We start from the raw sequence: 23,303 nt of genomic DNA on the forward strand, positions 1-23,303 counted from the left end.
AGTTATAGTACCAAAATTTAGTCTCCGACTGACTCCCTTCTTCTATCTTTTCTTTTACTATTTACTTTTTCAAGAAAAGCGCGGGAAAGCACCGTAAGCTAAGAGCGAGTTCTTCCATTTAGATTTAACATTTTCTAAGAGCAATGCTCTTTTTAAAATTACATTCTATTCAATACTAGATCAATATATATTGAATTATTAAAGATCACCTGAGAAAAGCAAAATAACTATAACATATGATTAAAGGCTTATTGATTGTAGCGCCTGCCAGCTCACAAGAAAAACAAACTTCAAGCTTCTAGAATTTTACTTTTATCTTACCAAAAGGAAATAGTTTAGACATATATTTTACTATAGTAAAAGAAGATAAATAAAAGGTCAGAAAGGAAAAATGGCACACATTGATAATATTATGTTTGTTCAAAAACAGGGAAAAGAAAAGCAGAACAACATATGATTTCATTTTTTTATCATCATATATCAGCTACTCAGATAAAGCATTGCTCCGATCAATATTATATAATAAGATAATATTTAAACACATTGATATTGGGCTTATTTCGTGGAGGCAGAACAATAATATTTCAAAGGGTGTATTTAATAATACGAATATTTTCTTTGTGCATAAAATAACGCTTAAAGCATTTTTGCAGTTTTGAATATGGTTATTATTACGTCATCGGCTGGCTGTCTCTGACGTCATAGAACATGCTACTCCTTAAAATCTTACATTCTTAAAAACTTGTAATGTAATGGAGTTTTGGGCAGTCTGTGGGCGTCGGATTGGGCGTGGCAAATAGTTTTTTGGCACATCGAGAGAAATTTGCAAGACTAATAAAACTGTAAAAAAATATCAATACAATTTTCAGAAGTGCGGGCGTGGCAGTTTTGGGCAGTTTGTGGGCGTGGCAGCATGAATCGACAAACTTGCGCTGCTTCGATGTCTCTGGAGTCTGCATGCTCAATCTCAACTTTCTAGCTTTTATAGTTCCTAAGATCTCGACGTTCATACGGACGGACAGACGGAAGGACATGGCCAGATCGACTTGGCTATTGATCCTGATCAAGAATATATATACTTTATGTGGTCGGAATCACTTCCTTCTGCCTGTTACATACTTTTCAACGAATCCTGTATACCGCTTTACTCTACGAGTAACGGGTATAAAAATTGTATATATAAAGAGATACAGCCAGACGCCAATACAAGGAAGGACAACCACCGAATCTACAACAGCAACCACAAAGCAGCATCAGCAACAGCAGAACAACCACAGCAGAAGCAGCAACAAGCAGCATCAACAACAAAAGCAGCAGTGAAGACAACAGTGGCGACTAGGTCAGCTAAGTCAAATAATAGATTTTTATTTAAAAATATATATAGACCAATTTACACCTATAAACATAAGAAATATGTATATACAAATTTACATATATAATATATATACACCCTTCAGTACCAGTCCCAAAGGATTACCAAAGGAGTCCCTAGGTTTTCTCCAGGAATCCTCGAGGAGTCCCTAGGAAATTTCCATACAAATCGGCGAGGAATTTTCATGCAACAGGCGTTCGTGGCTAGGAATTCGAAGTACCCGAGGAATACCCTACGAATTTCTCGGGAATTTCTGGGGAATATCGAAAAATAAGCAAGGGGTCTTCCCGAGGAAGACTTGATGAATTTCCTCTAGTATTCTCCTCGTAAATTCCTCGGAAAAAAACCTGTAATCCCAAAAAACGTAAAAAATGTATTTAATTGGTAAATTCAATTTTTATTTTTATTCCATTAATTTTTTCCTATTTTTGTTTGCGTTCGTCTTAACACATGCAAGTGCGGCCAGTGGGGCAAGGCCTTCTCCGGTGGCTGCTGGGCTGGCCTTCTAATGTGCTATCTGTAAAAAATTATTTAAAAAATATATATTAATATCATCTAGTTAGGAATGCAATTAGCTATGCTAATTTACCAATGCGAAACACTACTTACCGGTTTTATATATTTCACGTTGAAAATTTTCCAAACACCACATGTCACGTTCTACAATTGAATGCAAATGCAAAAGAAAAGGGGTGACCGAAAACGAAACCGAAAATTCGAACAGGCACGCAGGGTATACTCGACCGTAATGATCCCGTGTAATTAGAATTACATAGGTAAATAATTAAACACGGATGCATCGGCGTTCCCTATAGCGACAGTTTAATTTCTATCAAAATTTAAAATCCTTAAATCAACAAATAAATATTAAATATACACTTAAATATATAAAAAATATCCCACCAATTATTAGAACGGTATTCAGAAGTCTATACATAGCGTTTTTTTCTCTACTCTGATTTTGTCCCCTCTCATCTCACACTCTCTTTTTCGGTCACTGCTCTAAACTACTTCGAAAAAAACAACAAATATGAACTTCGAACATATGCAGCAGCAAAGCCACGACAAAATTCGGCTTGACTTCGGTGTTGGAAACTTTGCTTAAAAAGGCCTGTGTGATTTGATTCACAGTGGGTCACAAAACATTATTATTTTTAAAGAATCTCCGCAGATTCTAAAATTAAAAAGAAATAGATCTCAAACAGAAATAAGTAGACTATCTTCCACAGGAAAGTGCATTTCTAAGCACAAAACAATAATTTCAATTAAAAATTCTCCTATAAATTTAAAAATTGAGGCCTTAATACTCCCAAAATTAATGAAGGCTCTTCCAGACAAAAAAATTGATGTTGATAAAGAAAAATGGAAGAACTATAACTTAGCTGACCTTGATTTTAATAAGCCAGGTCGTATTGATATGATCATTGGAGCTGACTTATACACTCACAATCTGCAGAATGGAGTGATAAAAATATATGGGCTCCTGGGCAGATAACTAATTTCGGGTGGATTGTTTCTGGATATAAAAAATCCAAGGGAAAGGAAACAATTGATGTAACAACGATTTAGAGTAGGAGGAAGATTGCAAAACTCCAATTTAGAATTTGAAGTTAGAATTTTAGAGAAATGTTACCTAACAAGCTTATTAATAAAAAAATGCTCATACGAAAACATTACATGGAGATATAAACCTTATGCGAAACTATATACAATGAAAGTATTGGATTTTCGGGTTGAAAAATTCGTTAAAAAAGTATGTAAGAGAATGTGTAAAGTGTGCAAGGTATACACGAAATACAGCTCAGCAAATAATTGGTAATTTGCCAAAATATAAAGTTACGATAAACTTTAACTATAATAATTTTTTAATATTAGAATTGATTACGCAGGTCCTTATATTGTTAAATGTTCAAAGAATCGTGGAAAAAAATCCGTATTCGTTTGCATGGCCACCTAAGCCATACACTTAAAAGAGGTAAACGATCTAACTTCTGACGCATTTTTAGCAGCACTCAGAAGATTGATTGCCAGACAAGGAAAATGTGCCTATATCTATTCGGATAACTGAACAAATTTTGTAGGAGCTGCCAGGAAATTAGATCAAGAATTGGCGTATAATCGGCGACAATATTTTGACATACGAAGAAATGTCAACTCTTTTATGTCAAATAGAAGCCTGTTTAAACTGAACACCATTATAAACTATAGTTAGTGAGATGGACCAACAAGAAGTTTTAACACCAGGTCATTTTTGATTGGTGTGTTTGATTGGAAGACCGCCTTTAGAAATCGATTCGATGGAAGATGAAAGATTCGGAAATTTGAATAGGTTAAGGCTTATCCAAAAAATGAGGAAAGATTTCTGGGTGAAATGGAAAAATGAATATTTACACACGCTCCAGCAAAGGAATAAATGGAAAAGAGAAATTCCTAATATAAAAGAAGGGGAAATAGTTTTATTGAAGGATGAGAATTGTCATCCATTGTCAAGATGGACGTTAGGAAAAGTGGAAAAAGTCCATAAAGGGAATGCTGATAAAGTCCGGTTTGATAAAATAAAGATGCAGGAAGGGTTTATCACCAGACCCATTACAAAAATGTGTCCCTTGAAAGGAATAAAGTCTGTTGAGAAAAATAATGCTGACCCTGAGCCAAAAAGACGAAGTAGAGCGACATCGTATTAAGTATTAAGCCGTAAATTTTCTAACGCATTGCCTAATACTGAGAAGCCGAAATAATAAGTAAAAACTCGGCATTATACTTAGATGCAATGGGAGACGTTGAGATTGTGGCCTCCTCTTGGAACTTAGTAATTTACTATAATATGGATGTCTATTTCGAAATGTTAAACTGTTAATTCCAAAATGTTTTTTTTTTCTCTTTTTATTTACAATCTGTCATAAACAAGTATGACAATAAGTAAATTTTATAATTAATCTTAAATTAACAGAAGCAGTAGTTATCCATTAAGACCTACTACATACTCTACTCTATCATAACATGTTTTAATACTTAATACCTGTCAGGGAGATCTAGCACGTGAAATCTTCTGACGTTGTTATTATTATTTGCCAAACTTAAGGCTAAGTTATTTTCATTGTTTCTTAGGTTAGGTTAGGTTTTACCGGCCGTCGGTTATCCGACGCACTTAGACTATTAGAGGTCCATTGTGATACCGTGTGTGTTTTCCCCTTTTACCCGTCGTGGTTCGTGTGAAGTTAGCAGTTTATCCGATGTGGATCGGTGTCGGATAGGTCGGACGTGTCTATCAGGAATCTGCTTCCTAGTTGAGCAAGTCTTCTAGGCATAGTAGATGCCCTACCGTTTCTTCCATTTTTTCGTCCCTACAGCTACGGCAGAAATCATTATACGGGGCATTTAGTCTTCTGGCATGGTTGCCTATCAACCAATGCCCTGTGATGACTCTCATAGTAGTGCTGAGGTTTGCTCTGGTCAACCTTAAGAGTTTTGACGTTCTTTTTGAGTTTATTTTTGGCCATATTTGGCGTGTTAGGCGACAGTGTGTGGCATTTTCCCATATTGTCTGTTTGTTTCGGTTTAGCTTTTCCCTAAGTAGTAGTTTACATGTGGCTAAAGGCATACTCATGCCCTCCATCTCTTGTATGAGTGGCGCGGTAGTGCCTTCTCGAGCTAGTTCATCTGCGATGGAGTTGCCTTCTATGTCCCTGTGTCCGGGTACCCATACAAGGCTGATTACGAATTGTTGTGTCATCTCGTGTAAAGATGATCGGCAATTCGATACTGTTTTTGAGTGGCTTGAGATTGAGCCAATCGATTTGATAGCTGCTTGGCTATCACTGAAAATGGTTACGTTCGAGCTTTCCGGTTTTAGTGCTTTCAAATGCTTTAGAGCCTCCCTTATTGCTGTTCGGAGTAAACTTCTCCTCCTACTCTGTTCTGTAGTTTTGACCCGTCCATATAGAAGCATATAGCATTCTGGGGGCCAGGTGTCTGTGAGTTCCACTCGTCCCTTTCTGGGATAATTGAACGGTGTTTGTATGTACTCCGTTGGAGTGCAGTAGTCTGTCCTGGAGGGTACTATTTGAGTGTGTTTTAGGATAAATGAGTAATCCGCTTCTTGTGGGTTTCACTGTTTGGTATCTCTAAGCCTGATTGCCGCTACTGTAGCCTGTTCCATGCCAGCTAGTTCTAGGCTTGGGGGGTTGAGTATGGCATTTAGGGTGGTGCATAAAGCACTGCTGATGCAGAGTGCCGCAGCTCTTTGCATCTTTGCTAGCATTTTTATGCTGGATATCTTTTTCAGGGCCGGCCACCATACCACGACCCCATACAGTAGTATTGTTCTGATCCAGTTTACTATGTAGGGTGTCATGCCCCATTTGATCCCTATTGCTTTCTTGCACGTGAAGAGTGCTATTAAAGCTTTTTTGTATCTGTCTGTGAGGTTCAAGTTCCAGTTTAGTTTCCTGTCAAGTATTTTTGGTCCAATTGGACAAAACACTGAGTTTTTCGCTCATGAGATCGTATAGCGTTGGGGGCTATTTGCTTGTGAAGATAATAGCAACGTCGTCCGCATAGGCTATTATCCTGCAGCCCCCCCTTCCATGTCGCATAGTATCGAGTTCACTGCTATGTTCCATAATGTGGGGAGAGGACGCCTCCTTGCGGAGTGCCTCTGCTGACGTTCCTAGTGAGGGTTGACGCGCATAGTGAAGACATAACCTTGTTGGTTTATGAGTTCCACCCAGTTGGTTTATGCGATCCAACCCAAGATCTGTCAGGGCTCCAGTAATCGCCGTTGGGATGACGTTGTTAAAATCTCCTTCTATATCCAGGAAAGCTACCAGCGCATATTCCTTTTGGGACATTGATTTTTCTATCTTGGATACGAGAGAATGTAGTGCTGTCTCTGTCGATTTCCCTTTCTTGTAGGCGTGTTGCGTGTCTGTGATGAGACTTCGATTGAGAGTTGATCTCTGATGCAGGCCGATAATTCTTTCAAGGGTCCTTAGTAGGAAGGATGACAGACTAATTGGTCTGAAATCCTTGGGGGTCGTGTGTGATGGTTTCCCTGCTTTGGGGATGAAGACAATTCTGGACTCTAGCCACGAGTGCGGTAGGTGTCCAAGAAGTAGGGACCTTTTAAAAATGTCTAGAAACCAGTTTACGGCTATATTTCCCGCATGTTGGATTTGTGCGGGTATGATTTTGTCTGTACGTGCAGATTTGTATGGTTTAAAACTGTGTATGGCCCAATGGAGGACCTTTGGGTCTATGCAGAGTTCGATACTTGCCAGTGTGGGGTTTGTTTGTTGGGAGGTGAGAGCGTTTCGGCTGTTTCCTGGGAAGTGAGTGTCTAGAAGTATCTCCAGAGATTCCGCATTCGTGCTGGTCCAGGAGCCATCTGCTCTTTTAATGTAGCCTAGGGTTGTGGCCGATTGGGAGAGGATTTTTCTAAGTCTGGCTGTTTCAGTTGTATTTTCAATTTCTAAGCAAAAGGAATGCGACGAGGATAGCGTTGCTTTCCTGATGGCTCTTTTGTAGTTTGCGAGGGCTTTCTTGTAGGCGGTCCATGGGCCTCCTCATTTCCTGCCTTGGCCCTGTTAAAACCACCACCAGGGAGGTTTTCTTTTTCTTTTGGGCTTGCTAATGGGGCAGGCCTTTTTTAGTGCATAGTTGCAGGTTTCTGTGAAAATTTAAACTAGTTTGTTTAGACTAGAAAATGTTTGGGGGTATGGAGGGGGACCCATTGGGATTTTTTCCCTTAAAATATTATTGTATTTTTGGCAGTCTGTTTTCCTGGGGTTAGAAAAAGCAGCTGGTTTTGAGGGGCTGGTTGTGAATGTTGTTTCTATATACCTGTGGTCCGAGAAAGAGTGCTTATCTAGCACCCTCCAGTGAGTTACTGTCTCTAATAATGGTTTAGAGACGAGAGTTAGGTCTATTACCTCTTTTCGATTCTTAATGATAAAGGTGGGGTCATTACCTTTGTTGCATATAAAAAGATTTGAACTAAAGATGAAGTTGAAAAGAGACTCACCGCGGTCGTTTGTGTTTGTGCTTTCACATTGTGTGTAATGGGCGGTTGCATCCCAGCCTACTAGGAGGGCTATGTTTTGCTTTTGGCTGTCTTGTACCAGTCTTCTTACCAGCTCATCCGGCGGTTCTTGCCTTTCGAAGGCTATGTACGATGACAGCACACGGAACAAAGATGGCTGACTCTCCACGGTGGCTGCCGCGTTATCTGCATCGCTGTAATTATGGATCAGAAAAATGCTAAGGTGCTTTTTGGCTAAGAAGCAGGCCCTTACTTTACCTTCGCTGGGAGCTGTTAGAAGCTTATATTCCTTAGTCCCTAATACTGAAATCATTCCTCCCACTAACCAAGGTTCCTGGATCAGGACTATGTCGACTCCATCCTCAGCCAGATGGAGCTGAAGAGCAGCGGAAGCTGCCTTACTGTGGTGGAGGTTTATTTGCAGAAGCCTCACGGACATCTGCTGTGGGCATCTCCACCACGGTAGTGTCGGCTCCCTCCTCGTCTGATGTGTCTAGGTCCGTCATTGGACCCATATTTGCGAGGCTGCGACGGATTGAAGCATCGGTCGAGTAGCCGTCCTCGGCTTCCGATGCCTTGATCTCAGAGGTAATCTCCGCGATCACTTCTCCACCGCCTTCCTGATCCTCCTTGGCGGAGTCCGATTTATAGACCTTTATGGTCACCGAGCTAAACCCGAAGTTTAGCTCCCCGTGAGCGGCCTTAATGAGAGCTAGGGACTCCTTGCTTAGGATGAGGATGGCCTGGTTTGTTGGCCCTTCCATCTCGTCGACCTTTACCACTCGCCAGTCCGAGGTGGGAAGGTGGGGGTTGCATCGCTGCATCATGGTGAGGATCTGGTCCGGCGCTTTGAGGGATGCCGGGATCCAGATCCATGCACGGGGTCGGCAAGGTACGTCGGACCAGCTCAACGCAACAGGTCCGGCACCCTTATACACCTCCTCCAGCTCCTTTACTCCTCCCCCAGCTCCTTTACTTCGGCTTTATATAGCTCGTCGTCACAGGCGATCACCTTGACGCTGCCTTGGAACCATCCCATGTCTTTGAAAACAGGGGGTGGGGGGGTCCAGGTTCTTTGGCCAGAAGTAGCATTTTGTGGCTAGGGCTGCTTCCACCCACTTCCACTTATTACATGGAATCCTGCCACTCGGGTTGTTTTTGTCGACCACGCCCAGGAGAATGCGGTTTTTCGCGATCTCCGCAAAGACCGCCCTGGCTGTACGCGTTACCGCTTTGCCGAGGGGTCGGAGGGAACGTCCTGGAGCGCTCCCTCTTAGGTGGAGGTCGCTTTTAGGCCTCTGTGGGCTTGGGGGCTTCCTTGCCGAAGTTTGGCAATACGGATCTTGCCCATTCCACCTTTTTTATCCATTTAGCAGAAGGAGCCATTTTCGATCTCTCCTGGCTGTGTAGGATTTGCTCTGCAGATCGTTTCTCTGCGTAGGTGTATTTGCCGTTACCGGTTGCCACTGAGGGCTTGCCGTCCTTGGCTGCGCCTGAAGGGGGCATCATGGCGCTAGGGCCTGGAGATGTTCCCATGGCGTCGGCTTTGGGCGGCTTGCACTCAGTCGCCAGGTACCCTGAGCTCTCCGTTTGAGACTGAGCTATTTTGTGGCCCGGGCCCTCAGCCAGGCTGACTTTCGGCACGGGTCGAGTGACACCTTAGTCCGGCCCGGGACGCCCGACTACCATTTGTCAGCATCCTCCGGCAGGGACATTACCTTGCCAGGGGACCTGTTTCCAGCCGCCCTCGAGTTGAGACTATAGTCGCACTTCCGGGTGTATGGACAATTACGGCGCGTTCTTCTAGCAAGCTTGAAACTACACGTTAGTTCCCTTGCCCATCACCCGACTGACGGCCTTCATGGGTTCTTAGTCTGTCTAAATATTTCTACCAGTTACTCGTAGGGTAAAAGGGTATACTATATTCGTTGAAAAGTATGTAACGCAAAAGGAAGCGTTTCCGACCATATAAAGAATATATATTCTTGATCAGGATCAATAGCCGAGTCGATCTATCGTATGAACGTCGAGATCTTAGGAACTATAAAAGCTAGAATGTTGAGATTAAGCATACAGACCCCAGAGGCATATACGCAGCGCAAGTTTGTCGATTCATGTCGCCACGCCCAATTTTACGCCCACCCTAACGCCCACAAACCGCCAAAAACTGCCACGCCCACACTTTAGAAAAATGTTTTGATATTTTTTCATTTTTGTTTCAGCCTTGTAAATTTCTATCGTTTTGCCAAAAAACTTTTTGCCACGCCCACTCTAACGCCCACAAACCGCCCAAAACTGCCACGTCCACTCTTTTGAAAAATGTTTTGATATTTTTTCATTTTTGTATTAGTCTTGTTAATTTCTATCGAAACCAAAAAACTTTTTGCCACGCCCACTCTAACGCCCTCAAACCGACAAAAACTCTCAGTGTTGAAGATTCTCCTTCGCACTTCCACTAGCTCAATAACGGGTATCAGATAGTCGGGGAACTCGACTATAGCGTTCTCTCCGCTACTGCCTTGTCAAAAATTAATAATAACATTGGGGTAAGTTTTTAATATATTTATTGTGTATTATAGTTTGTCGGTATCGGAAATACCGTCAAAAGAAAAATTAAAAATTGTTTTTGGAATTTCCATTCGGCATTAATAATTATACCCGTTACTCGTAGAGTAAAAGGGTATACTAGATTCGTTGAAAAGTATGTAACAGGCAGAAGGAAGCGATTCCGACCATATAAAGTATATATATTCTTGATCAGGATCAATAGCCGAGTCGATCTGACTGTCTGTCCGTCTGTCTGTCCGTCCGTATGAACGTCGAGATCTCTGGAACTATAAAAGCTAGAAAGTTGAGAATAAGCATACAGACTCCAGAGACATAGACGCAGCGCAAATTTGTCGATTCATGTTGCCACGCCCCCTCTAACGCCCACAAACCGCCCAAAACTGCCACGCCCACATTTTTGAAAAATGTTGTGAAATTTTTTCATATTTTTGTTCGTCTTGTAGTTTAGTCTATATACCAAAAATCTTTTTGCCACGCCCACCCTAACGCCCACAAACCGCCAAAAACGGTCAGTGTTGTAATTTCTCTTCGCACCTTCACCAGCTGAGTAACGGGTATCAGATAGTCGGGGAACCCGACTATAGCGTTCTATCTTGTTTTTTTTTCGGATCCATTTTCCGCATGTATGGTAGTAGGCTGTCAAAAAATGACTCGTCGTCGTCTTTCTCTTTTTTGCCATTTGTTTTTTATCGAGCAACAGCAACTTTTGTTGTTTAATAGCAAACAACCAATTTGCGCGGTTTCATCTGGTCTTTTAAAAAAAGCAAACTGGTGAAATGAGGCCAAGAAGTGTAATGGCTGTAAGCCTCCTCCGAAATTCCAGGGTCTCCAGATTTTGGAATAGGAATTTTTTTCCATTCGCTTCGGAATTGGTTGCGGATGTTCTTCCATTTTTTTTTTTAAACAGCCTTTTGAAATAAAAATTGTATTAATAACACTGATGTCGAAAATTATCCGTAATTACAGATTTTTAGCTACTGGAGCATCTTTCGCATCATTGGCATATTCATTTAAAATTGGGGCTACTCTTTCAGTTGTTGTGAAAGAGACTGTAATAGCACTTTGGGAGGAGCTACAACCGCTACATATGCCTCAGCCCACGAAGGAAATAATTAGCCAGACGGCAGACAAATTTTGGAATCTGTGTAACTTTCCCAAATGCGCTGGAGCAATTGATGGAAAACACATCCGTATTAAGTGTCCAGCGGGTTCTGGGTCTATGTTCTATAATTATAAAAAGTACTTTTCGATAGTACTTCAAGCGGTAGCAGATGCCAATTGCAAATTTATTGCCATAGAAGTTGGAGGTTACGGAAAACAAAGTGATGGTGGAACATTCAACGCATCACAACTGTATATGCTGCAGATTCTTGCTTGCCTGGAACAAACACAAAGATGCCATATGTTTTTATTGGTGATGAGGCTTATCCACTACTCGGAAATCTTTTAAGGCCATATTCAAGAAGGGATATAAATGCAAACAACGAATATTTTAACAGTAGACTTTCCAGAGCTTGAAGATGCATTGAATGTGCCTTTGGTATCATAACATCCAAATGGCGTCTTCTCTGGAAGCCTATTGAGACAGATCCCAGTTTTGTTGATATAATTGTGAAGAGTATATGTATTTTGCATAATACAATCATTGACCTGGAAGGGCCTTATGATATTGATATGGAAACACAAAATTTCCATATTGACACCGAAACTCATAACGACGAAACTTTCAATCATGTTAATTTAAGAACAGGCCAATTAATTAGAAACGCCTTTCGCGACTTTGTTTGCAGTCACAGAAACACCGAATAAAAATATGTAAATACAAATAGTTTACAGTTATTAATAAATCTATAATTACTTTCTGTTTCTAATATGTTTTCCATTTCTGTCCAATTTTTTCCACAAAGATTCTATTATGATATTTCTTGCTCTTTTGATCCCATAGCGCTGGGCGTAAAAATATTTCGTCAATTAATGTTTCAACGTTTATCTCCATTTTGTTCTGTTGTTTTCTCACAAATGCCACCAAATGAAAACATTAAAAACGCATGCTTTGAAAACAAACAATAAATAAAGCACAGGACGGAACAAAACAATCGTACGCTCTGAGCAAGATAAAGCAGGTTGCAAGCTGCTCTCTCGCTTTGCTCTCGCTTTATCGCTTGCAACTCGCTTCGCTCTCACTCTGACATCTTTCGAGCGATTTCACTTAAAAATGCTTGCAGAGCTTTATCGCTCGTTCTCGTCCAATATTATCGCATCGCTTCGCTTCTCGCGCGCACTCTGCCGTCAGCCTTACGCACTCCAGCGTGGAGTACATCCGGAAAGCTTCTTCCTTGAGGTGCAGCTTGCTGCAGCTTAACCTGCTGCACAGCCATTGCGATGGTCGCATTCATTATACCCGTTACTGGTAGAGTAAAAGGGTATACTAGATTCGTTGAAACCATATACCATATAAAGTATATATGTTCCTGATCAGGATCAATAGCCGAGTCGATCTGACCATGTCCGTCTGTCCATATGAACTTTGATATCTCAGATCTCACTATTTTATGTTGTTTGTTTTGAGCTTAATTTGCTGGCATATATTTTAGTGCTGCTTTCATGTTATATATTTGTTGTGGATTCGAAATGCTTGACACGATCATTTCTAACGCATAATGATGGGCACGACACCGCTGTAGTGATCACTTGTATGTCTTTTCTAGTTTCAGTAAAAGAAATTAGGAGTATGCTACACGCCCAAGATCTTGTCCTGGTGGTAGTCTGTTACCTTCACGGTCTTGATCATATTGGTGGTGTAGTCGGAGGTCTTGGATTGTTTGCCGCCTGTTTGTGACTGTGTCTCTCCGGACTTGAACTCTTTTGTCCTTCTTTGACACAACAACTTTAGGAGGGACTAGAATCTCCATGTCAACGGTTGTGGCCTTTGGACTGCTTATTTGGCAGTCGTTAATTGTAGCACTGCATTATCTTTGTTGATATCATTCTGACTCTAACAACCTAGTTGCACTCTTATGCTTCGGATTCTTGACTGTTTGATTTTAGAACTTTTAACGTATTACGATCTTATAAAAAGGGTCTACGTAGCTTTTGAGAAATAATTCTATCTATCTATTTTATATATTTTTTAACAACACACTCCGAAACTGTATTAATTATTAATACAACGTAAAACTTAAAAAAAAAAAATTTAAATGATATACCTATCCTTTACCGTATCAGTGAATAATTTTGTAGACCTTATGTAGAAAAAGAAAGACTTTGGGAACGAAGTTATTTTAAACAAAATTTTATTTGCGAATATGTATATATAATACTTTATATTATACCTTATGAGTAACATATGTACGTTTTGGGGTGTGAGACAAATATTGGTCAATCCACTCTTCTATTATGGGTATATTTTGTTTACTCCAATAAATTTCATCTTTGATATTTCGAAGTGATCTTTCTATTAGGTGTTGTGCACTGCCAAAATGTCCATAATGTTTATCGTAAAAAATTTTCACCATATCGTAACCTTCTTGTGTACAAAACATTTCCGTTGCAGATGAAATAAGCTTTCTCCAAGTATTTGTGTTATTATAAAAGCTTGAACGAAATGTAATTTGTTTAGTTAAAAATACGCTTTACAACATTATCAATATTAACTAGAGAGAACGCTATAGTCGAGTTCTCCGACTATCTGATACCCGTTACTCAGCTAGTGGAAGTGCGAAGGATAGTCTTTAACACTGACAGTTTTTGACGGCTTGTAGGCGTTAGAGTGGGCGTGGCAAAAAGTTTTTTTGGAAAATCGATAAAAATTTACAAGTCTAATACAAAAATGAAAAAATATCAATACTTTTTCAAAAGTGTGGGCGTGGCAGTTTTATCCGTTTTGTGGGCGTTAGAGTGGGCGTGGCAACATGCGTCTATGTCCCTGGAGTCTGTATGCTTAATCTCAACTTTATAGCTTTTTTAGTTCCTGAGATCTCGACGTTCATACGGACAGACGGACAGACAGACGGACGGACAGACGGACATGGCCAGATCGACTCGGCTACTGATCCTGATCAAGAATATATATACTTTATATGGTCGGAAAAGCTTCCTTCTGCCTGTTACATACTTTTCAACGAATCTAGTATACCCTTTTACTCTACGAGTAACGGGTATAAAAATTGTGGACGGCAGTCTACGCATCAGGTGACTGCTACTACATACATATATACATAAAGAAATTAAAATCTGCTGTTGTTGTCCGATTTTTACGACTGGTACCCCAATTTAAAAGGCAGTACATTGTTTCATGGAAAGGTAAAGTAAAAGCGCAATTTAAAAAATTGAGCCTAATGGGACTTGTGGAAAGTAACTTTACCCACAAAAAATAATAAAATTAAAAAAGGGAACTTCTTTTAAAATCCGATGCTAATTTAGCGGGAAACATAGTTTAGTTTCCTAATTAGCTTAATTCCTAAGCCTAAAACACATAAACATAGAGGCATAGAACCAATATGTAAAATAGATTTCCAAATGCTTTCAATTTTGTAACCGAGTTTTGTCTAATTAGATCAGATAAAAATAAGAAAGATTGCAATACTCGTTGCTCAGCTAGTTGTAAGGTAGCTTGTCGATTTGGTGGATTTTTAGTAATCAGACACGGGGTCCCGACCGAAGATGCAGCCACTGGTCTTCAAATCGCATTTGGTCAGCGATCAGTAGAGTGCAAAGTGCGTGGTGCGTGAAAGTTCCTTTCGTAGAAAGTTCGTGATTTGAAATTAAACCATTTCCATCAAAACTCGATTCAGCAATACTGATTCGGATCAAAACGGATTCAAAACTGAGATTCAGCATCCGCTGCACGGCAGCAATAAATTATTTATATTTTTTCTACATTCAGTGCCAACCTCTAAAGGGTAAGTGTTGTTCTGTGCTGTGGCCAATTTTTTTTAAGGCCCTAAATATTACAGGATTCACCCAAAAAAAAAAAGAAATTCCCAGTGAGGTCTAATTTTCCGGCTAAGAAGAATCTAAATACTAAAAGTAATATGTTCATTTAGCAAAAATCATATTTTGAAATTTGGTCACACTGATATGAATCAATTCTTTTTCTGTTTTCTTAAGAAAAAGGAAAGTTTCTTACGTTTACCTCCGAACGACACACAACGCCGTCGCGCTTATGTGAAATAAAACGATTATTAAACTGACACTATATCGCCTCGCGTTTTACTTCATCATTTCCTAATAGTTTATGGGCCCAGGAGTAGTGAAGAATTTATTAATTGTGTGTGATCAATAGGAAAATAATTATTGTGTTAATTAGCTTGAACACTTTTTGTAAACATGAGTGGACAAGGGCTGTGTGCGATCGACAAATTGTTCGGCGAAAATTACGCTGTATGGTCGGTGCAAATGTAGAGTGTATTGGTGCACTCAAGTATGTGGTCGTTTGTGAGTGGATGACGCGTGAAACAAGAAAGCGATACATTGGAGCAAAGTGCCAAATTGGACAACTAGATGAAAAAGCACTAGCAACCATATTGCTGCGCGTAAAGTCTTTACAAATAAATTTCATTAAAAACTGCGCTAGTTCCAAAAAAAAGCTAGGGACAAGCTTGCAGCTGTGTACAAGCCTCGTGAACCCGCCAGAAAAATGACCTTATTCAGGAAATTACTTCGGTGGAGTTTGTCGGAAAATTCGTGCGTACAAAATTACATAAATGATTTTGTGGATACCTTTGATAAGCTGAAAAAAAAATTGATATGGACATTTCTGAAGACATTCTCACTATTTTGCTGTTGTCGGGGCTCGGTGAAAAATTCGACAATTTCGTGGTAGCAATCGAAACTCGCGCACAGTTCACAGTTTAAAAGTGAAAATCATAGAAGAGGGAGATAGACAAAGAATTTGTTCAGCCGAAACTTTGTGTTCAACAAGCATTTGTGTCGCGTCCCAGTGGAAAGGGAGACAAGAAAAATAGGCCGACGCAAAAGAACAGTGATGCAAAAAAGAATAAAAAATATTTCGATGTGGTCGCGAGGGTCACTTTGTTGCTCAGTGCAAAGAGAAAGACAATAATGGTGAAATTGAATTGATTGCAAATGTTACCAAAGATGACGTTTTAACGGGATCGATGTGGTGCTTGAACAAAGGAGCAACTGCTCACATGTGCTGCGAAAGGTCGTTGATCGTGGGCATTAAAGAGCATAAAAAGAAAATATTACTCGCAGGAGTAAAATACATATTTTGGGCTGGCGCCGGTACGGTGGTCGTTAAAACAAAAAATAGTTCCGTTAATTTGAAAAATGGACAATCGGTGAATGCACTTGTGTGCAAATGATGAATTGTGGAAGTGGCATTATCGTTATGGTCATTTTAATATGGCAAGCCTAAAAAAGATGGCTAGTGACAATTTGGTCAATGGCTTAAAGTCAATCAAAAATGTTGTGGACATAGACAGAATCGCACGTAAAACCTTTGCTAAAGGTAAAATTTGTGTTAATCCATTTCCAAAAATGGCCGTGGTTCCAAAAAATGCGAAGGTGCTCGAGGAAGAACAAATTGACAGTGAGGTTAATGAAGCTGATAGTTCTGATGTTTACGAGAGTGCTAAGAGCGATGATGCCGAAGAACGGGAAATTCGTGGTCCTGGCCGTCCTAAGACGATAAAAACGGGCAAGCCCGGGCGTCAACGAAAAGAATATAACGTGTTGAACATGATGAAAGTTCAAGAGGTCAAGGTTCCTGATACGTTTGCTGAAGCGATACAGTCTGAAATGAGTCAAGAATGGGTACCATAAATTCAGAAGGAGATGCTCTCGAGGCTAATCAGACATGGGAGCTACAGGACTTACCAGAAGGTAAGAAAACCATTGGTGGTAAATGGGTTTCTGGCATCAAAGGAGATAAGGATGGCAACGTGACGCGATTTAAATCGAGGTTGGTGGGTAAAGAATGTGCACAACAATACGGTATCGATTTTTATGAAACATTTTCACCAGTTGTCAGATATTCCGTGTGTTTACACACGCAATGAGGAAGACAATATTAACATAGTTTAGCTATTGAGCTTTTTTCAATAGCTGTTGCGAGAAATAAGTAGCCGAAGAAAGTTTTGTCTTTTGTCCGATACAGTTAATTTGGTCATTTATACTGGCAGCTAGGTCCGACCAAAGTCTTTAACGAATTCACAAGTTAAGTCTTTGCCGAAAAACGAAGAGGTGACAATTGGCGGGACAGACAGCCGAATGCTGCGCCCAAGCTTAATGTAGGTAGATAACAAAGAGAAGAAAGAAAGAGCGCCGTACAGATAAATTCGTGCGAGAACAGCCACGGCTTACAATATTTATAGTATATGATTAGTCTACTGCACAGTTTTGGCGGCTGCATAACCCAACAAGCTTGGTTTTCAACAGAGTCCTCAAGGGGAAGCAGACACAGCTTGTTCACTGCCCGCCTTATTACTCCAGACGCGGTCCCCAATTCTGCAACTCGAGCGACGCCGTCTCTGCCAGCAATCAACTGCATGACTCTCGCTAAAGGCCATCTCATTGAGGGTAGATTCTCGTCCTTAACAAGAACGACGTTGTCCAACGTCAAGTATTCTTCCTTCCATCGCTACCAAAAGATTTGCTGAAGAAAGGAGATGCGCTGCCAAAAGTCAAGCCCATTATAGTTAAGGCCCGTTATATCTGGCTCGTCAAACGACGATGGCGGACCACCATTGAGAAAATGCGCCGGAGTGAGGACGTCCAGAGCTGCTGGGTTCTCTGAAATGGGAACTAAAGGTTTGGAGTTAATAACTGCCGAGATGTGGCACACCAGCGTCCTCAGAAGGGTCCACAGAAGTCTATGCCAGCAACCTCAAAAGCGTGAGATCCTTCCAAGCGCTCCTTGGGAAGGTCCGCCATTATGTGCTCTATCAGCCGCGGCTAAATCCGAAAACATCTGATGCATCTGTTCACGGCCTTGGTAACCGTCTTCCTCCCCCCAATAGGCTAATATTGGGATCGAATTGCACCCAGAAGAGCTCGAGGTCCGGCATGAAGATTGCTTTCATGGTAATGAGAAATAATTGCTAGAGTCACCGGATGGGACCTTGGAAGGATTTTCGGAGAAGATTTTACACCTTGTGATTACAGGACCGACCCAGCCGAGATGATAGTAAAATTTAGCGACTGAAAGGCAGAGAACGAAAACAATAGCTGGTCGGAGGAGGAATCCCAAGCGAGGCCTAAAGTTTTGGTGAAATCTCTACCATCTTCAAATTTCATGAACGACTCCTTGTACTCGGCGGAATGTTATAGCACCATTTTCTTAGCTTGAGCTGGCCCTTCGCAAGAATGCCAGCCGTCTGCTGCATTACGTTGATAGCATCCTTTACGGTGCCGGAGATAAGATCATCCACGTAAAAATCGCGCCAAAGGATTTCTGATCCAACGGGAAACGCTGCCTGCTCATCGATTGATAACTGCTGCATAGCCCTTACGGACAAGATGGAGGCTGGTTTGGTGCCGTAAGTGACTGTGTCGAGCTTGTATACTTGGAGGTCATCGATCGGGGAGTCCCTCCACACAATGCACTGCAAATAGCTATCTTCTTGCGAGACCTTTACACATCGGTACATTTTACATATGTCTCCTGTAACGGCAACTGGGTGTGAGCGAAATTAAATTAGGATGTGAAATAGCTTGGGCTGGATGACCGGGCCAGCCATTAACACATCGTTAAGCGAGTAACCAGTGAAAGTGGCAGCTGATCCGTCAAAGACAACGTGATGTGGCAAAAAATATCGCAAGAGCTGAACTCGGAAGCAGGCACAGGCGACATATGTCCCAGATGGCGATATTCCTTAATGAACGCCGAATATTTAACCTTCAAGCCAGGGTGCTTTGTAAGATTCCTTTCCAGCGACAAGAATCTCCGCACAGCCTGAGGATAGGAATCTCCTAAAGAATCCAAATGGAGTTTTAGCGGCAACCGTACCGAGTAATCGCCAGCTGGCAATCGGGTGTAATTTTTAACAAAGTGGGCCTCGCAATCAAGCTCCTCCTTAGTGGCTTGAACTATTGGGCCGGGACAATTTTCTACCTCCCAAAAGCGCTGCAGAAGTGAATCAAGTTCACCATCAATGCTGTTTTCCTTGCTGGCTGAAGAAGAAACGCGTGAAGCTATTAAGGCGCTACCGCACGGGCGCGCGCTGCCTCCAGACACAACCCAGCCCAGACGAGTTTTTTGAAGCAGTGGCACTCTTGGCAAAAATTTTATCTGACCTACGCACAGCAGCTAAAAAAACAGGCCAGCTCCTATTAACAGGTCAACACGCTGAGCTTTATGAAATTCGTCACTCTCGGTCACTACCGAGATCCTGGGCAATTAGAGTAGGAACTTGAAGACACCGGAACATGTGGCTGCGAGGAAGGCGTACCATCTAGATGGAGCAGCGTATGATGCCTGATTCCACAGGTGCGGCAGCGGCTCGAGCTGCATTGCCGTAGCTGATGACCTGCCTTTAGGCAATTTGGGCAAAGTGCTAGTCTCTTTGCCTCGCGCAGACGATCTACTGGCGCTAAGTCTCTAAATTGCGGGCAATAATATATGGCATGCCCTGCATTATGGCAAAGCATGCAACCAAGAGAAATTTGGGTGGTAACAACTAGCGTCGAATGATTTCTGCCCACCTGAACGCCTGGCGTATAGGTAACCATGGCGCAATCCACGGCCTCGAAATGCAGCACTTGCACTATGATGCAGCTAGCGATTTTCTCAGTGGTGCCCAAACCCTTCAACGCATTGATATGAGCGTTAAACCTGTCCGACAAGTCCCGAAGCGATGCCACTGAACCATTCCGTACTACTTGTAGACCCAGAATCTCGGAGATGTTTTCCTAAAAAACGAGACGCCGATTATCAAATATTTTTTGAAGCAAATCTAAAGCCGCTGCGTAGTTGCCGTTTGAGATCTCCAATGATCAGATAGTTTCCAACGCCAAATCCCTCAAGCATGACCGCAGATGCTGAAATTTCTCAATGTTGGAGATGCCTGTCGATTATGCTCGTGAACTCGGAGTAAAAATCCGCCCAGTTTGCGTAGCCTCCGACATGTTCGCGCTTATGTGAAATAAATCGATTATTAAACTGACACTATCGCCTCGCGTTTTTCTTCATCATTTCCCAATAAGAAGGCTAAGGAGGAATATAATAAGAAACCCTCAGGACCAAGAGAGTCCGAAAGAAAAGAAAAAGAGCTCTTTAATTTTTGGTTAAGGCGGTTAAAGCTGTTGCTCCTTTTTCACAGGCAATGTACATGAAGCGCTTCATCGTGGGATTCACCACGTGGGTAATATTTTTTTTAACATAAATACGAGAAACAGCTGCCGATATAATATTTAAAGAATAAATTGCTACTGCGCTTTTCAATTCCTTAGTTGGGAAAAATGTTTTGTTGAAAAATTCCCAAAGGAAAGAATGAATAGAAAGCTTATGTTAATAGAAAACAAATCACCTATATTTTTCTGAAAAATTACAAATAAATAAAAAAGGAAAAAAAACAAGAGAGAACGCTATAGTCGAGTTCCCCGACTATCTGATACCCGTTACTCAGCTAGTGGTAGTGCAAAGAGGAGTGGGCGTGGAAAAAGTTTTTCTGCAGATCGATAGAAATTTACAATACTAATAAATAAATATCAAAAAATTATTTAAAAGTGTGGGCGTGGCAGTCTTGGGCGGTTTGTGGGCGTTGCAACATGAATCGACAAACTTACGCTGCATCTATGTCAGCTTTTATAGTTCCTAGTTCCTGAGATCTCGACGTTAATACGGACAGACGGACGGACAGACGGGCATGGCCAGATCGCCTCGGCTACTGATCCTGATCAAGAATATATATACTTTATATGGTCGGAAACACTTCCTTCTGCCTGTTACATACTTTTCAACGAATCTAGTATACCCTTTTACTTTACGAGTAACAAGTATAACAACTAAGTCACAAATCCCAAACCTCCCTCGCCCAGTACCCAAACTATAATGCCCTCCAATTAAAACAAATAATAATTATTCTTTAAACAATTTTTACATAAGATGTAGGTCAAAATTAATTTTACATGAAGGTCCACCAAGCCAAAATCGTTTTTTTTTAACAGTTTAAATTTGTTTAGTATTAAAACCTAGTGTGATCAGTTAGGATAACTTGTATAAACCTGTTCACAACCAATTTTTGTCAGTTTTTATGTTTCTTGTATGTTTAAAATTAAAATTTATAATGTTGTCTATATCAGAGTAAATTTCTTTAGGGGAGCCATGCGTCGTCTGAGGGTCTACATATTTTGTTTAAAGGGATCACCTTGAATGTTAACTGGTGATTGGTGGTCAGGGTAGGGTGGGCGTCGACTGCTTAACAGCTGCTGTCGTAAGAAATTCCTATGTCCTTGTTTGTCCATAGTCCTGTCGTCATTTAGACGCATAGCCCGTTTGTTAGTGGAGGTCAATACTAGCACGCGAATTAAATAGGTGACGTTCGTCCACAAGATCTCCACAAGTTCATCAACTAAAGTAGGTGTTCAAAGCTAAAATTGCGATCTACAAATTCGAAGATCGTTTATTCAGGCTGCTGGAAAAGTTTTAGCCATGTGGCTCTTACGCCGCTCTTGAATTCGAACACTTAATGTTTTTATACCCGTTACTCGTAGAGTAAAAGGGTATACTAGATTCGTTGAAAAGTATGTAACAGGCAGAAGGAAGTGTTTCCGACCATATAAAGTATATATATTCTTGATCAGGATCAGTAGCCGAGGCGATCTGGCCATGCCCGTCTGTCCGTCCGTCTGTCCGTATGAACGTCGAGATCTCAGGAACTACAAAAGCTAGAAAGTTGAGATTAGGCATACAGACTTCAGGGACATAGACGCAGCGCAAGTTTGTCGATTCATATTGCCACGCCCACTCTAACGCCCACAAACCGCCCAAAACTGCCACGTCCACACTTTTGACAAATGTTTCGATATTTTTTCATTTTTGTATTAGTCTTGTAAATATCTAACGATTTGCCAAAAATCTTTTTGCCACGCCCTCTCTAACGCCCACAAACCGCCCAAAGCTGCCACGCCCACACTTTTGAAAAATGTTTTGATGTTTTTTCATTTTTGTATTAGTCTAGTAAATTTCTATCGATTTGCCAAAAATCTTTTTGCCTGGAGGAAACTGTTTTAAGATCCAAAGTGTCGAGGATGATGTGTTTATTAAATGACTCTGGTTCCATTTTCAACATTATAAGTCCAAAGGACTGGGCTCATTTTCAGGCAAAGAAGGCAGCTATATTCAACGTTCGACCAAATCCAACAAACAAGTTCAGAGGCTATGCTTCACACGAATTTCGTTCGTTCACACGAACGGCGAGGTCGAAAATATGAATCGATCCCAAGTAAAGAGACTTAAAATTGCTCATCTTAAGAAAGCCAATTATCAACAAGAAATTCAAGACTTTATATTAATGCACAATGCATTACTCGTAGAGTAAAAGGGTATACTAGATTCGTTGAAATGTATGTAACAGGCAGAAGGAAGCGTTTCCGACCATATAAAGTATATATATTCTTGATCAGGATCAGTAGCCGAGTCGATCTGGCCATGTCCGTCTGTCCGTCCGTCTGTCCGTCTGTCCGTCTGTCTGTCCGTCCGTATGAACGTCGAGATCTCAGGAACTACAAAAGGTAGAAAGTTGAGACTAAGCATACCGACTCCAGAGACATAGACGCAGCGCAAGTCGATTCATGTTGCCACGCCCACTCTAACGCCCACAAACCGCCCAAAACTGCCACGTCCACACTTTTGAAAAATATTTCGATATTTTTTCATTTTTGTATAAGTCTTGTAAATTTCAAACGACTTCCCAAAAAACTTTTTGCCACGCCCTCTCTAACGCCCACAAACCGCCCAAAGCTGCCACGCCCACACTTTTGAAAAATGTTTTGATATTTTTTCATTTTTGTATTAGTCTTCTAAATTTCTATCGATTTGCCAAAAAACTTTTTGCAACGCCCACTCTAGCGCCCACAAACCGCCAAAAACTGTCAGTGCTGAAGACTCCTCCGCACTTTCACTAGCTGAGTAACGGGTATCAGATAGTCGGGGAACTCGACTATAGCGTTCTCTCTTGTTTTTATATTCGCTTCATACTCGAAGTACTGGCAGTGACTTTAAGTCAGCTTTTTATTTTTATATAGTGCTGGCACCGATCTGCAGTTGGCTTAATTATTATTTTTTTTTTAACTCCTCATACTCGAAGTACTGGCAGTGACTTTAAGTCAGCTTTTTTTTCAAAAATTATGTGTCAGCTT

General features: G+C 41.1%; 1 protein-coding gene and 1 pseudogene across 1 annotated transcript in view; both read right to left on the bottom strand.

Moving 5' to 3' along the window:
* Positions 1–4,655: 4,655 nt before the first annotated feature.
* On the bottom strand, positions 4,656–8,239 carry LOC122625507 (annotated as a pseudogene).
* A 4,475-nt stretch (positions 8,240–12,714) lies between these two features.
* LOC122625508 (aminopeptidase N) overlaps positions 12,715–23,303 on the bottom strand; it is a 455,949-nt gene continuing 445,360 nt past the window's right edge. Inside the window, exons 15-16 of the mRNA XM_043805602.1 lie at positions 13,313–13,574; positions 12,715–12,867 (exon numbers count right to left, since the gene is read on the bottom strand). Of these exons, the coding sequence (XP_043661537.1) occupies positions 12,715–12,867; positions 13,313–13,574 (415 nt within the window). The remainder of the gene's footprint in view (positions 12,868–13,312; positions 13,575–23,303) is intronic.

Source organism: Drosophila teissieri, unplaced genomic scaffold (assembly GCF_016746235.2).
Source record: "Drosophila teissieri strain GT53w unplaced genomic scaffold, Prin_Dtei_1.1 Segkk118_quiver_pilon_scaf, whole genome shotgun sequence".
Classification (NCBI taxonomy): Eukaryota; Metazoa; Arthropoda; class Insecta; order Diptera; family Drosophilidae; genus Drosophila; species Drosophila teissieri.